Below are 12482 nucleotides of genomic sequence, written 5' to 3'. Positions count from 1 at the left end.
AATGCTTTAAATCTTAGACAATTAGAGAAAAGTAAATTAAAACAGCTGTGAGGTATGACCTCATACTCATGAAGTTGGAATATTTCAAAAAAGGAAAATGAGAAGTGCTGGAAGGGTTGTTGGAAAATAGCATCATTAATGCAGTGCTGGTGACAACATGAACCGGTTCAGTCATACTGGAAAGAAATTTGGAACTGAACTTGAAAAGCTATTAAAAAGTGCATAGTGTTTGATTCAGCATTGCTTCTACTGTTTCTCAAAGAAATCCAAGAAAGAGGAAAAGGACACATATGTAGAAAATATCAATAGCACCTTTTTTTGTGGTGGTAAAGATTAGAAGCTGAGGAGGTACCTATCAGTTGGGTGATTCCTGATCAAGCTATGGCTTTTGAATGTGACAAATTACTATTGTGTTGTCGGAAATGATGAGGGGGATGGTTTCAGAGACACCTGGGAAAACATATATAAAGTGATGCAAAGTTAGGAGAGCAGACCGAAGAGAACAATTTATATAATAAAAACAGTATTTTAAAGACAAATTACTTTGAAATACTTAGGAATTCTTATCAACACAGTGAATAATCACAATTTCAGAGGATTCATGATGAAACATTCTACCTATTTTCAGAGAAAGAGATAATGGACTGATCCCACTTTCCTCAGTTAACAATGTGTTGTTAGTTGTTGGGGAGAAATGTTTGTACTTCTGTTCTTACAACATCTGCTAAGTGAATGTTATTTTATAAAAGCTACCTGATGTTAGTTGGTTAAAGGCAATGTTCTAGAATCTACCTTCTGGACATGTTCATTCATGGCTTCTGAAGAGCGATTCGATGTCTGGATGTCTGTTATCTCCTGGTGTTCAGTGCTTCTTAGCTTTCCTTTTGGAAGGGCCAAATGACTCCCCATGTGACTACACAATATGTCCAGCCATACATATACAGACTTGTTTTTGGTAGTGTCAAATGAATACCCTGGTTGATGACACAGTTTTTTCAACCACGCAGACACAGATTAATTTTGATCCTCAGCCACTGTGGGTGGTCCTCTCATGAATAGCAGGCAGAATGGCTTTCTTGAAAAAATGTAAACTTTTGTTTAAAAATTGGCCAAAGCACCATGGCCCTCTAGTCCTTAATTTCCTCACTGGGAAATTGAACTAAAGGCTCTTTCACTTCCCTTTGAAATCCTATGAAAACTCTCCCCTTCATTAACTTCAGCACTGCAGGAGGTGTCCCCCTCTCCCTGCCAAACTCAAAAATACTTCTGAGAGATGCTCCATCCATTTCCCAGAATGCATCGGGCCAGAAAAGGTTCTTGTGACCAGACTCCATTTCCCCCAAATCCCCGCCCCCAAATATAAGCTTTTATCTGTGTTATAACAGCATTGTTGGTGTGGTTTGGTTTTTTCAGTCGTCTCCAACTCTTCATTTAAAGTACAGGAGTGGTTCGCCATTTCTTTCTCCAGCTCCTTTTACAGATGAGGAAACTGAGGCAAACAGGGTTAAGTGCCTTGCCCAGGGTCACACAGCTGGTAAGCATCTGAGGCCATACCTGAACTCAGGGAGAAGAGTTTTACTGACTCTGGCCCTGAGCTGTATTCACTGCCGAGGTGCCCCCTGGTGGCCTTTGGTCAAATTTTGATCAGGAGCCTTGGGATCCTGGTGCATTCTGGGAAATGTAGTTCAGGTTCTGTCAGGGCGCAGGCGCGGTTTCAAGCGGCTCCGTGCCGTGGTCTGAGAACTGGCTGACTAGTGGAGTGTGTCCCTGAGGACTGTCTGTAAACAGATCGGAGAACGATGCCGGTTTTCATGTCAGAGAAGATTCTCTCCCCTTTGTCCACGCCACCCCATGCTCGGCCCGGACGAACGTGTGTGTGCATGTGTGTCAGTGTCTGTATCTCTGTCTATGTCTGTGCTTGGGCCTGTCTATGTTTCTGCTTCCGTCGGGGAATTTTGGGAATGGTAGTTCCGGTGGGAAAAGTAGCTGGATGTGCGCAGGCGCAGTTCGTCTCAGGCCACGGGTGGTTATTGCCATTTGTTCCTGGGGAAGGCCACAAGCAGGTAAGTAAGGGACGGACAGCAGCCTAGCCTCCGGCGGAGGAGGTCTCTAGAGCCATTGCGCTCGGGTTCTTGTGAAAGGGAGTGCAAACTGCCCTTCACGAAAAAGCCGGGTGCAGCGTCGGCGCTCCCGGAGGCCCCTATGATCCTGGGCGGCCTGGTGAGCAGGGACGGGGCGGTCAGAGCACCGTAGGGCCCGCAGACCTACATCTTGACCAAGGTCCTGATTTCTTGGGCGTTCTCGGCCCCAGAAAGGTTAAGTGATATGCCCGAAGGCACACAGGAAGTGGCAGTTCCCGGCTCGGAACCCAGTTCCCAGGTCATCTTTTCCCTGCAGGGCAGAGGGTGTGGGATGCTGGTTCCAGGGACGGGCCCTGAGGATGGGCTGGGGAGGAAAAGTGGAGATTCGGCGATCCAGTGACACTGGGCTCCATGACACTCCATTTCCAGACTCCGAGCATTTTCCCTTGCAAGCTCTGCCTCCTCCCCTCTCCCCCCCAACCCCCCCCCCCCCCCATGCCAGGAAGGCACTCCCTCTTGGTCTTCCTCTTGGCTTCCTTCCCTGCTTTCCTTCTAGATCCTGTGTGTATGTGTGCATAATTGTTTGCATATCTTTCATCCATTAGCCTGTATGGGCCTTGAGAGCAGGGACTGACCTTTTTCTTTTGTGGTATCCTAGCACATAATTAGATGCTCAATAAATGTGACTGATAGGAAACTGACTGGAGAGTTCATCCAATCCAGGGGCTTTTAACCAATGTCTGCGTGTGTGTGATTAATCCCTCTGGCAGTCAAGTCACCAAACATTTATTAAGTGCTTATTATGTGTCTGACTGGAAGGGACTTTGGAGTTCTTCTAGTCTAGGGGTGCCTAACTTTTTATGTCATGGACCCTTTTGGTAATCAAGTCAACAAGCATTTAAGTGCCTTCTGTTTGCCAGGCACTGTGCTAAGTCAGGAGGATGCAAAGAACTGCAGAAGACAATCTGTGCACTCAGAGTGATGAATGACAGCACCCAACAAGTGTATGCAAGATATATGCAGGATAAATTGGAGCTATATGGAAGAGAATGTGCTGGAGGAGCCAAGAGGGAAGGTGCTAGCATTAAAGGGGAATGTGGAAAGCCTTTTACAGTCTTGAAAATCTATGGCTGCCTTCTTACGCAGAATAATATTTTTAAAGACAAAATAATAGGATTACAAAAGAAACCAATTACATTGACATAGTTGTGAAAAAAAAAAGATAAAAATAAGTTAGTGGGCTCTAGGTTAAGACCCCTGATCTACTCCAGACCCCTCATGCAGAAGCTCAGAAGGTTATCACTTGCATAGGGTCCCACAGCTAGGAGGTACATCTGAGCAGTGATTTGGGGGAAGGGAGGAGTGATGTGGAAGGTAAAGATTGAGGGAAGTTCTGAGCTGGAGGTAAAGATTCAAGAGGCAAAGACATGGGTTTCAGGTCTTTAGGCCTGAGGTTATTGAGAAGACTGAAGAAATGAATAGTAAAGAATAACTTTGGGGAAGCTGCCACAGCATTGAGTTTTCTTTACTTGGCCATTGTCTGACCCCTGGCCTCTGTCACTTCTTCTCTCTACTCTGCCAAGTCCCCTTTCAGGCTGCCAGTTCAGATATCTGAGGCTCATGACAGTGCTCCTTGAGGTCAGGGACCCTGCTTTGGCCTTTTTTTATCTCTAGCACTTAGCATAGTGCCTGGCTCATAGTAAGCTCTAATGCTAATGTTTGTGGATCATGTCCATTTTTCCTGCCTTCTACCCTTTGAGATCTATTTTGTTCCTATCTAGAACCTCACTCTTTAGCTAGGGCCTTTCATTCTCTTCCTCCTTCCCTTTATCACTCTACTAATGTATAGTGTATTTCTTCTTCTCTTTCCAGCTGGCCTTTTGTTTTTTTTTTCTTTCTTCCTTCAGGTCTTTGCTATGGAGCTCAGTTGCTTAATGTTAATAATACAACAAGTTTGTGTGTATACTTCCGTTGATACTTAAAAAGATTTGTGATTTCATTGGTATTAGATATACACTGTACTGATTCAGAGCACGAGCCCTCTACACTTTAGTAGATATTTCTTAATGAATTGCAATACTTTGATGTTATTGCCAAACTACAGGGAAGAATCTCTTCAAATTTAGTAGCTAAGCTGGTCCTCCAAGTTCAAACTTAGATTCTTCTTACTTGAGTAGGAGATGTATGTATGTGTGTATACATATATTCACAAATAAGCATCTATGTGTTTATCTGTAAATATGTATTTGCATATATTATATATTCTTCAATGTCATCTTGTTCAAGTGTCTTCATTATGCCTTGACAATGGAGGGATCTAGAAAACTACATCAGTAGGATGTAACTTGTGCTAGATCCTACCAAACTGGAAAGACTTCTGATATGGGCATGATAATGGGCTCTACATCTTTTGTTGGAGGGCCATTGTACCTTTATTCAGAGATGCTAGAGGACTCTTTTCAGCTTTAGCATTTCATGAAGAGCTAAAACATAGAAGGGATGCCACCTGCATTTTTGTAGTGAGTACTAAACCAATGAAATCAGAAAACCTTGAAACAGTTAAATATATTGAGAGGTTATAGGAATTCATTCATTGATATTGGCTGAAGAGTCACAGGCCTTTCAAGAACTACCTTGCTGGGAACACAGATTTGAGCTCTAGGGTGAAGGCTCCAGCTAAAATGACCTGATTTTTGATCCCAGGTCACTGATGTGCAGGAACATGATGTTGGTAGAGCACAACTCTGGAGAGCAAGAATCAATCTTAGTAGATATATGTGGTCAGAGACCTTTCACCAGAGCTTCAGGGCAGAGACTGAGATGAAGGAGCTGGACTGCTTGTGGTAGAGGAATTACTGACTCATCCTGCTTGAAGGTACAAGACTTTGCAAAAGCCTGAACAGCAAAGAGGGAATGACTATAGAAGACTTCACTGTAGTGTTAGCATTGAAAGGTAAGAATTACAGAAGTCCTTGAAGGGAGTTTGGGGTGGGGAGGGAATGGGGAGTGTTGTCTGCCCACCGCGAGACAAAGATGCGTGATGGGGCTTGGTCCTCCTGGGACATCTGTGTTAGCCCTAACTCTATTTTTCCTATTCTCTTTCCTTGCCCTTGTACTTCTCCATTCCCTCCCAAACAAAATACCAATGTTTGTCTTCCCCAAATCTGCCAATGCTATCTAGGCTCTGAGATGGTCCAGTTTCCTTTCCTTTCTGCCGCTGCACTGGTCTCTGTCATATGCTGCCCAAGTTGTGGAAGCCTTCCTTTTTTTGTCTTATTTAAGCCCAGATGAAGTTGTAGTTTTTCCTTTTTTAAGAAGGAACTTTAAGAAACAAAGAGAAAGTGAAGACCAAACAAAAAACAAAAACAAAAGCCTAATATCCCAAGAGAGAAATGGAGGGCATTAAATACCAAGGGGCGGTAGTGGAAAAAACCTGCCTTTGTTCTACTGTTAAATTTGCAATCTACTGAAATCCCTAAGTCTCTTCCCCATGACATATGATCTAGCCACAACTTTTCAGAATAGCTTTGCATACTAAAATGTAGTCTGCCTGTTGAGAAAATACAAGGAGTCGAAGTGGGGTAGTTATTTGAGTGAAGATCAACATAGTCAGAAGCAGAAGTGATACTGTAATTGGAATATATTATATACCACTTAGATAGAAAAAGGAGATAGATGAGAAGTTCAGGAAGCAGGTCAGATTAAATCTGGTAAAGAAGAATAATGTAAAGGTGATATAGTAGTGATTTAGTTGAATTTACTGGATCTTGCTCTCTGCCAAATACAGCGCAACTAATTAATTAGTTGTTTTGAAGATCCAGAGCAGACCTGCACAACTTGGCAGTAGGTAGGGGCCAAAATTAAAATAGACTAAACTTTTTTGGCCCACAGGCAGGTTTTTAGCTGCTCACTTTCCAAGTAAAGGTAGCTAGAGAGAGACTGATGATGGTTGGTTGCCACAGGACACATGACAAACAGGAGAGAGGACACAGTCGCAACCTACCCACCAAGTTACATGATAGGCATAGCCAAATTACATGACAGGCACAATAGTGATTACATTTTTCAAGGGCCTCCTGAAATCCTTTGGCCATTTGTTGTGCAGGCCTGATCTAGAGGAAGCAATGAGGGAAATAGCTGTTCTCATCTTGGTGACATGACTGCCACCTTGAAGGTTTTTACAAAATGTACAATCCCATTCGACATCTCAGCTAAAAGCAGATACATTAACTCCTTGGAGAACTATTTGCTTTGAGTTTGTTGTTTCACATCCCACAGAAGGCCTTTGAATACCATTAGAAATGGTTCCTGTCTTGCCAAATCCTCTACTGAGAGAGGTTTGCTAATTTAGAGTGCTGGATCTCTAGAACACAAAACAGAAGTTTCTTCATGATAGATGGCCATGTCATCCTCCTGTCAGATCGTCTCTCCCACTCATCATGGTGACATGATGAGCTCATGCTAGTTAATCCATAGCTGTATCTGCCGCATTCTATACAGTGAACACATGTCCTGAAACTCCACGAATATATCCAATTGTGCTTTCTTGCCCTACATCGTGGGTTTTGGGTTGGTAGAAAAACTTCATCTTACCAATTTACCTAACCATAGGGGTGAGACTTGAGCTAGTATAGATGGCAATGTATTCCTCAACACTGTCACTTCCTGCCACAAAGACTTCAAGCCCCAGGGGAACTTCCTGTGGACCATGGATTTGAAAAATACCTGCCCTGCCTTTTGTCTTCTGCCTCTAGGCCTCGAAGTAGGCTATTCATCTTATTTTAGTGGTGTAGTAGGAGACATGGTAGATAGAGAGTAGCCCTCAGAGCAAGAAAGACTTCTCTTCTAGTCTTTCGTCCTAACACATACTGGCTGTGTAACCTTGGGCAAATCACTTAACCCTTCAGTGCTCTAGGTAAACCCTCTAAGATAATAATTTGCAGAGAAGGTGCTGACCCGTACAAATAGAGGAAGTTTCTCTACTGAGAGATCCCTGTACCAATGTGAATTGAGGGGCAGGAAAGTCTTTGTGGTTTAGAGCTTAGGGAGCTCAGGGAGTCAAAATGTTCATAGCCATAGAAGGGGCTGTATCCAGCCCAGGTTTTGGCTTCTAGTTTTTATGCATGTAAAACCATATACAGAAGCCAGGGTGAAGAAAACATCACTCATTAGATGTTTGTACCTTGGGAAGTAGCAGGGATACTCCTTTATAAGCCCTTCATCTAAAGATTTTTGTCATTTCACCCTTAAATAAGTTTTATTTTTACCTCTCACGATGCTTTCATATCTGTACTTGATTGGTCTTCAGAAAAGCTTATGAGGTAAAGCAGGTATCCTCTTTCCCTTTTTGCAGATGTGAAAATTGAAGTTCAGACAGTTCAAATGACTTGTTAAGGGTCTCATGGCAAAGCTGTGTATTCTTGGTTGCTGTGAGACTCTTAATGCCTCGTTCTGTGAAATTTATACCAAGATGCTAATTGCATTAGCACAGTGCAAATTTCCCAACTTCTTGCCTCTATCTTACTCCTTTCTCTGACCCAGAACAGTTAAACTTTTCCCCTGACCCGTTTCCTTGGAGACCAGAGCATATTGGACCAGGGCGGCTAAGGCAGGTTTTCATACTGTTATTCAGATACATTGGAAGTCCTAGAGTTATTATTAGATCTCAGTTGTAATATTGTTCAATTCTTTTTTCACAGTAGCTCGAACCTCCTTCACCTCCTGTTAATCACCAATAGGCTCAGGAGTATAAGCATCACATTTGACTGCCCAGCAGGGCCACCTCTTTCTTGATGCTATTTTGTATCATTTACACCATTAGATTGAATTGCAAACTCAATTTCACAGAGCACAAAAGGACCTAAGGTGTGTATTTATCCTGTAAATTCTAATTCTCAGATCTGGGCTCTGTCCCTTGGTACCCATTATGAACACTGGGACAATCTTAGCTTCTCAGATACTAATGTTTGTGATCCTCTTGCTCATAAGAGAGGTGAGCTTGTTCCTGGTCTATATTTGGCTACCTGCTCTATTGAGACCGTATAGATTATACCTCGCTGGCATGAGAGAATATCATTCTAGTGAATTTGGAAGTTTAAAGGCAAGATTGGATTCTTTCATGATGCTTTTGTTCTCTCCTAGCTCAGAACTCTGCTGCTGTCTCAGAACTCTACCTTTCCCCAAGATAGTACAGAAGAGAAAAAGAAGGACCTGGAAATGACTTCTGTTGTACTTTCGGCTAGATCCCAGGTGAGTAGATTTTCCTTTTAAATACCATCCCATTTATCAATGTATCGATACACTCTTCATTCTTTCTTTTTAAAACAATTTTTATATTTTATTTCTTCCTCAATTATGTGTAATAATAAATTTTAACATTCATTTTCCCTCTGCCCCTTCACCTCTCCTTGTGAAGGCAAGCAGTTTTATATAGATTATACATGTCCAGACTGATACACTTTTCATTTGTTCTTGATCTTTTTTATTCACTCAGGTCCTTTCTGGGGATCAGAGCCTCAGTTATTCTCTCACAGAAGACTTCCTATTCTTGATGATGGAATTCGTAGATTATTAGAGTTGGAAGGGAATGTAGGGAGGATATAGTCTAGTCTTGACACGTGAGGAAATTGAGACGTAGAGGTGAAATAACTTGTTCATGTTCACCACTTTGAGATTTGGGACTTGAACCTCTGTCTCCTGCTTCCTATTGCAGTGGTCTTTCCACTGTACCATAGTATTCCCTCTATGAGGGATTCCTACCACTTAAGTACTAGTTTCCCTCATTGTCCTTTCTCCACAGTCCAATATGGACTTAGTACTGAATTCAGTGCTATGAGTCCAACAAGTATTAGATCTGATCCCTGTCCTTAAGTAGTCACAGTGGGAGTGAATATACACATAAACAAACACAAATAAGAAAAACCATTTCTCATACTTGAAAAGTTTAGGTAATAATAATATAAGAGGGCGTGATTCGCTGCTGAGACGTGGCACAGACACTAGTTGAGTTTATAGAAAGGAGAGGTCCTTGTGGGAGAGAGTGATCAGGGGAGGCTTCCCATGGGTGGTAGTATTTAGACTGACTGGATTGAGCATTTCAAACTGAATATCTCAGTGACATCTGAAACATGGCATGTCCAGAATGGAAATTGTTCTCTTTCCCTACAAATCTTCCCCTTTTCTAGACTTCTCTATTTCTGTTGAGGTATCACCATTTCTCTAGCCTTTCAGGCTCGTAACTTTGGCATTATCCTCAACTCTACCATTATCCTTACTTTACCTTGTCCTTGGTATCCAGCTCATTCTCAATTCTTAATGTTCCTATCTCCATATTATCTCTTGATGCTGATCCCTTTTTTCTACTTATGCAGCCTCCATCTTAGTTCAGCTTCTCATTAGCTCTCTCCTAGACTATTGCCGTGGCCTCCTAAGTGACCCTTGCAGGTTTCTTCCCACACCAGTCCATCCCTCACACTGCTTCTAGAGTGATTTTTCTTAAAACATATATGACCGTGTTTTTCCTCTACTCATTAAATTCCAGTGGCTCCCTATTGCCTTTAGAATCAAATATTAACCTCTCTACTTAGCCTTTAAGATCCTTCACAACCTGACCTCAATCTCCCTTTCCAGTCTCATTGGATATTTTTTCCCTTTCTGCATTCTTTTTTTTTTTTTAATTTAAATTTATTTATTTAACATATTTGGTTTTCAGCATTGATTTTCACAACAGTTTGAATTACAAATTTTCTCCCCATTTCTACCCTCCCCCCCACTCCAAGATGGCTTACATTCTGGTTGCCCTGTTCCCCAGTCAGCCCTCCCCTCTATCACCCCCCTCCCCTCTCATCCCCTTTTCCCTTCCTTTCTTGTAGGGCAAGATAAATTTCTACACCCCATTGCCTGTGTATCTTATTTTTTAGTTGCATGCAAAAACTTTTTTTTTTTTGAACATCTGATTTTAAAACTTTGAGTTCCAAATTCTCTCCCCTCTTCCCTTCCTACCCACCCTCCCTAAGAAGTCGAGCAATTCAACCTAGGCCACACATGTATCATTATGTATAACCCTTCCACAATACTCATGTTGTGAAAGGCTAACTACATTTTGCTCCTTCCCAACCCATCCCGCTTTATTGAATTTTCTCCCTTGACCCTGTCCCCTTTCCAAAGTGTTTGTTTTGATTACCTCCACCCCATCTGCCCTCCCCTCCATCATCCCCCCCCTTTTATTTTTTTTTTATCTTCCTCCCTCTTCTTTCCTGTGGGGTAAGATACCCAACTGAGTATGTATGGTATTCCCCCTCAGGCCAAATCTGATGAGAGCAAGGTTCACTCATTCCCCCCTCACCTGCCCTCTCCCCTCCTCCACAGAACTGCTTCCTCTTGCCACCTTTACGTGAGATAATCCACCCCATTCTATCTCTCCCTATCTCCCTCTCTCAGTATGTTGCTCTCTCATCCCTTAATTTCATTTTATTTCTTTTAGATATCTTCCCTTCATCTTCAACTCACCCTGTGTCTGCTCTCTCTCTTTTACATATATATATACATATATATATATAAACAGACATATATATATACACATATATACACATACATACATATACACATAGATATATACATGCATACATATTCTCTTATATATATATACATAAACATATACATATATATGCATATTCCCTTCAACTACCCTAATACTGAGGTCTCTTGAATCATACACATCATCTTTCCATGTAGGAATGTAAACAAAACAGTTCAACTTTAGTAAGTCCCTTGCAATTTCCATTTCTTGATTACCTTTTCATGCTTCTCTTGATTCTTGTGCTTGAAAGTCACATTTTCTATTCAGCTCTGGTCTTTTCACCGAGAAATCTTGAAAGTCCTCTATTTTATTGAAAATCCATATTTTGCCTTGGAACATGATACTCAGTTTTGCTGGGTAGGTGATTCTAGGTTTTAATCCTAGCTCCATTGACCTTCGGAATATCGCATTCCAAGCCCTTCGATCTCTTAATGTAGAAGCTGCCAGGTCTTGGGTTATTCTGATTGGGTTTCCACAATACTCAAATTGTTTCTTTCTGGCTGCTTGCAGTATTTTCTCCTTGATCTGGGAGCTCTGGAATTTGGCAACAATATTCCTTGGAGATTTCTTTTTGGGATCTATTTGAGGAGGCAATCGATGGATTCTTTCAATTTCTATTTTGCCCTGTGGCTCTAGAATATCAGGGCATTTCTCCTTGATAATTTCTTGAAAGATGATATCTAGGTTCTTTTTTTGATCATGGCTTTCAGGTAGTCCAATAATTTTTATATTATCTCTCCTGGATCTATTTTCCAGGTCAGTGGTTTTTCCAAGGAGATATTTCACATTGTCTTCCATTTTTTCATTCCTTTGGTTCTGTTTTATAATATCCTGATTCCTCATAAAGTCACTAGCTTCCACTTGCTCCAATCTCATTTTTAAAGTAGTATTTTCTTCAGTGGTCTTTTGGACCTCCTTTTCCATTTGGCTAATTCTGCCTTTCAAGGCATTCTTCTCCTCATTGGCTTTTTGGAGCTCTTTTGCCATTTGAGTTAGTCTGTTTTTTAAGGTGTTGTTTTCTTCAGTGTATTTTTCAGTATTTTTTTGGGTCTCCTTTAGCAAGTCATTGACTTGTTTTTCATGGTTTTCTCGCATCCTTCTCATTTCTCTTCCCAATTTTTCCTCTACTTCTCTAACTTGCTTTTCCAAATCCTTTTTGAGTTCTTCTATGGCCTGGGGCCAGTTCATGTTTTTCTTGGAGGCTTTTGTTGTAGGCTCTATGACTTTGTTGTCTTCTTTAGGCTGTATGTTTTGGTCTTCTTTGTCACCAAAGAAAGATTCCAAAGTCTGAGACTGAATCTGGGCGCGTTTTCGCTGCCTGGCCATATTCCCAACCAACTAACTTGACCCTTGAGTTTTTCAGTGGGGTATGACTGCTTGTAGACTAGAGAGTTCTATGTTCCACGTTTGGGGGGAGGTGCCAGCTCTGTCAGACCTGCACTGCTCCTTCCCCAAGAACCCCCAACCCGAACTGGGCTTAGATCTTTGGCAGGCTGTGCACCCCTGCTCTGATCCGCCACTTATTCCTCCCACCAGGTGGGCCTGGAGCCGGAAGGAACAACAGCTGTAGCTGCCCCACCTCCACTGCCCCCGGGGCTGGAAGCCAAACCGCGAACTCCTTCCACTCCCGCAGCTTTTCCCACTAACCTTCTCCGCAGTCTTTGGTGTTTGTGGGTCGAGGGGTCTGGTAACTGCTGCAGCTCACTGAATCAGGGCGCTAGGGCCCCCTCCGCCCGGCTTCTGGTCTGGATGGTCCACGCCGCTCAGGCTGGGCTCTGCTCCACTCCGTTCCCAGCTCCCAGCTCCGTGTGGAATAGACCTCA

General features: G+C 42.4%; 1 protein-coding gene across 3 annotated transcripts in view; it reads left to right on the top strand.

Moving 5' to 3' along the window:
• The first annotated feature begins 2026 nt into the window (after positions 1-2026).
• Positions 2027-12482, top strand: part of LOC118837768 (zinc finger protein 260-like) — a 45981-nt gene continuing 35525 nt past the window's right edge. For 2 of the 3 annotated variants that reach the window (XM_036744861.1, XM_036744859.1), the window contains exons 1-3: positions 2027-2063; positions 4785-5034; positions 8223-8330. Coding sequence is in view for 2 of the 3 variants with exons in the window: in XM_036744859.1 (XP_036600754.1) it covers positions 8298-8330 (33 nt within the window). In the remaining variant the exon portion in view is untranslated. Of the gene's footprint in view, positions 2064-2354; positions 2380-4784; positions 5035-8222; positions 8331-12482 lie in introns of those variants that run through there. The other variant, XM_036744860.1, reaches the window with a different exon arrangement.

Source organism: Trichosurus vulpecula, chromosome 2 (genome assembly GCF_011100635.1).
Source record: "Trichosurus vulpecula isolate mTriVul1 chromosome 2, mTriVul1.pri, whole genome shotgun sequence".
Classification (NCBI taxonomy): Eukaryota; Metazoa; Chordata; class Mammalia; order Diprotodontia; family Phalangeridae; genus Trichosurus; species Trichosurus vulpecula.
Note: the sequence above shows the minus strand (reverse complement) of the source record. Positions and strands in the feature narration are given on the sequence as shown.